This window comes from Cicer arietinum, unplaced genomic scaffold (assembly GCF_000331145.2).
Source record: "Cicer arietinum cultivar CDC Frontier isolate Library 1 unplaced genomic scaffold, Cicar.CDCFrontier_v2.0 Ca_scaffold_5634_v2.0, whole genome shotgun sequence".
NCBI lineage: Eukaryota > Viridiplantae > Streptophyta > Magnoliopsida > Fabales > Fabaceae > Cicer > Cicer arietinum.
This window is the reverse complement of record NW_027339281.1, coordinates 1-3,793: the sequence shown is the minus strand read 5'-3', so window position 1 is coordinate 3,793 and position 3,793 is coordinate 1. Positions and strand designations below refer to the sequence as shown.

At 32.2% G+C, this 3,793-nt stretch overlaps 1 protein-coding gene across 1 annotated transcript; it reads left to right on the top strand.

The window, feature by feature from the left end:
* Nucleotides 1–347: 347 nt before the first annotated feature.
* Nucleotides 348–1,363, top strand: LOC101488632 (RING-H2 finger protein ATL5-like). Its single transcript, XM_012712436.3, has one exon. The coding sequence runs from the start codon at nucleotides 479–481 to the stop codon at nucleotides 1,013–1,015; it is 537 nt and encodes a 178-aa protein (XP_012567890.1). The 5' UTR covers nucleotides 348–478; the 3' UTR covers nucleotides 1,016–1,363.
* Nucleotides 1,364–3,793: the final 2,430 nt, after the last annotated feature.

Sequence of the window (3,793 nt, the reverse complement as noted above, 5' to 3'; positions counted from 1 at the left end):
AGAAAATATCAAATTATTAATTTTTAAAATAAAAAAATCATTATTTGAATTGATTATAATAACGTATCAAAATTATAATTAAACTTTTTTTATGATTAACTTTTTTTTTCTATGACTTGAATAGAGGAAAGATAGAATAAAAAAAGTTTATCTAATATTGCAATTACATAAAATAACTTGATATAATAACTTGATATATCGTAAAATATAATTCTTGAATGACTAGTTACATAACTAATTGAAGATATGTAAGGATTTTAATTGGTGTGATATTATTATGAGTAAAAATATGCTTTATATTTGAAAAATTTATCAAATATCTAATTATAAAAAGAAAGTTATATTAGAATTAGGTGGGGTTGAGCCATCTGGTGGAACAAATTATATTAGAATTTGGCTCCGATTGAAATAAAAACCCCCTCAAACTTGCTTTTGCACCCACAGTTTCATAAAAAAAAACCCTCTCAGCTTCTCTCTCATGGCTTCAGACCCAGACCCAGACCTTGCAGCTAAGTATGCTCGTAACGGCAAAGTCTTGGTAGCCTCTTCCATTCTTCTCTTCATACTCGTACTCATCATCGTTCTTTTTCGCACTTACGTTTACCTTTGCCACCGTTACCATCACCGTCGCCGTCAACGCCCTCTTACCACCACTTTCAACGAACAAAAACTTGATCCTTCCATTCTCAAATCCCTTCCTTCCTTCACTTACTCTTCCTCCGCCGCACGCCGTACTCTCCACGACTGCGCCGTCTGCTTGTCGGAGTTCATCGACGGAGATGAATGCCGTACGCTTCCTAACTGTAACCACGATTTCCATTCTGATTGCATTGACACGTGGCTCGCTTCTCACTCTAATTGTCCTCTCTGCCGTGCTCTGGTCCGACCGGAATCTCACATTGAATGGTCCGATATTTCGGGTTTCGAACCGGGTGAGGGTTGCTCTTATTTTCCTGAACCGATTGGGTGTCCGAGAAAACAATTGAATTTAAATCTAAGTGTAACTGTAGAGTAATCAGATGCGGGTACCGGGTCGGGTTATGCACCCGAATATAACGAGTTGGATATGCTTTGCTAATTGCAACGTGTAGGTGAGTTTGGGTTTGGGATATAATCTTGTGAAGATAATAATGACAAGGCCAATGATGCATAAAAGAAATACCACACTACATTGGAGAATTGTCACTTTTTGGCATTGGCATGTTTCTTTTCTGATTATAGAATTATAGAATCTCATTTGAAACTGGAAAAGAGGAAAGGAATTTTAGGATTCTCGCTGGGACAGGTGGTGCTTGTAAGTTTGATATGCTTAATTGATTAAAACCACTAGACATTTTGCAATAAAAAGGTGCTTTCAACACAATTATACCCATTCTAAATAAATTCTTAAAACCACTTTTTTTTCTTTCTCACAAACTATAAATCCTTAATTTTTTTATTTTTTATTTTTTATTTTTTAAATTCAATTTGTATACACTACTGATAATAGGATAAAGATAAAGATAAAGATAAAGATAAAGGATTATAGATTTAGTTTGATATGCTTAATTGCTTGGGGGTTGTTTCCAACTAACAAAAGTAGTTTCCCAAGCTTTGCTATCCCCCTGCCTACAATTGAGAGAACATCCTGCCTACAATTGAGAGAACATCAATTGTAAGGGAATGCAGGAACCAGAGAAGTTTACGAAAGCAGAAAAATAATTCTATTTAGTGCACTTGGCTTTTTACTAAATATTTTGTTGATTATTTCATTGCAAAGTCATGATTATATAGGTACAAACATAACCTAGAAGTTACACAATTCTATGAAGAGTAAATCACTAAATTGTAGGGATGAGACGATGAATTTTGGAAATAGATAAATAGTATATGAAAAACTTCAGATAATATTGTTCATTTGTTGATTGTTCTTTTAATAAGATTGATGTGGATGTTAATTATATACATGACTTTTTAGATGTTAGTCAACTCGTTACGGTGTAAGAGAGATTTAATTTGTTTGATTTTGAAAGTACGAAAGATTAATTTGTTCGATTTTGAAAATGGAATTGAAACTCAATTTAAAAAAAAAAACTGAAAGTTTATCATCATTACAACAATAATGTCTCTATCACTATAATTGATTTTTGTACTTCTTTCATAATTTTATATTCTAAGAATCTTCATTTATATAATTTTTTTTATTCTCTTTCATGGTATTCAAATCTTAAAAAATTAAAGAATTAAAAATCATTTATTATTCTTTTTTCATGACTGAAAGCTTGAATCCGGTGATTCTCACATATCATGTGAATGAAAAGTTATTATTAGAGTTGTTGACTAAAAGAAATTTTGAAAGAAAATTCTTTTCATATCCCTTGCAAAATGTAATTTCCCCATTTATTTTTGTTTCCCCATCTTTCCAATTTTCTCTTCCATTTTTTTTACTGTTATCACAAAGCTTGTTTACTGATTTCTTCAATTTTATCCCCCCAAACTGAGGCACAAGAGGGACAAAACCAAACTGAAATTACTATTTTACCATTTGGACCAACTCACGAAGAACAAATGTTGTTCCAAGATGTACTTGTGTTAACGAGATGCATCAGGAACTAGAAAAGAGAAAAAGTAATTCAAGAATTGTATTTCAATTTTTAATATGATTGTAGGGACCAAATTGCTAGTAAGTGACCAATTCGAGAAACTAGTTTCTGTAAATTGATTTTGAATTTTGCAGGTTAAAACATATAAACTTAGATGACTAGTATATACCTTGATGGGTTTCGTATTAGGCCACCAACCATTAGAGACCTACATCACCATACATAAATGCACCACCACTCATCAAGAAACCTCCACCACCTCCATCCATTAGAGTACTACCACCCATGACATGACTAGTTTTTGGACCACGAACCATCATAGTGTCATTTCCTAGTTCAAGAACATTTGAACCAGATTTGATGTATTTTATTTCTAATATAGGGATGCGATTTTTAACTCTAAGGTAGTAAACATACGAGTGAAAATTTGAAAAATGAAATATTTTAAATTATGTTTTGTTTTCTTGTTGATGTTTTGCATATTTGGGATGACGCAATTAACACTTATTACTATTGAGAGATAACTCAAATAAGGTTGTGTAAGCTTAGGAGTCAACTTGTATGAATCTGGTACTAGTCAACCCATGAGTTTAGCCAACGCTAGCCAACCTAGTCAGCTCATGAGTTCAGTCAATGCCAATAACCTAGTCACTAACGAAAGTAGTTAACGTTTATGTCAACTTCATTAATGAAAGAAACTAAGGGAAGAGTTATATTGTCCAACGTCTTTCAATTTCAAAGTGTTATTTGCATATTTCCAAAATTCATGAAATAAATGCTCGACGCATACAATTTCAAGAAGCAATTTAACACTTTACATTCTATGTAACTATGATGTAGATTATTCTAACATAAAAATAGTCCTCCTAACGGAAAATATTCCTCGTATAATCCTTTAAGCACCTAGCCCTAATTTTGTGTCTCTTGGATCTGATTTGAGCAATGGGCCCTTCATTATGGTCTTCTTCCTCTAATCTTGAGAGGATTGTGAGGCCTTTGGAATCCCTCTTCGATGATACTATTGGTTCTTCGTTTGCACAGTTTCCAACAAGTTAACATGAAGAAAGTATTTTAAGGGGTATTATTATAAAGTCCCTTGTCGTTATTCAAATTGGCAAATACCCAATTTTTTATTATTGCTTTATTTGTAGCAATAATAATAATAATAATAATAATAATAATAATAATAATAATAATAATAATAATAATAA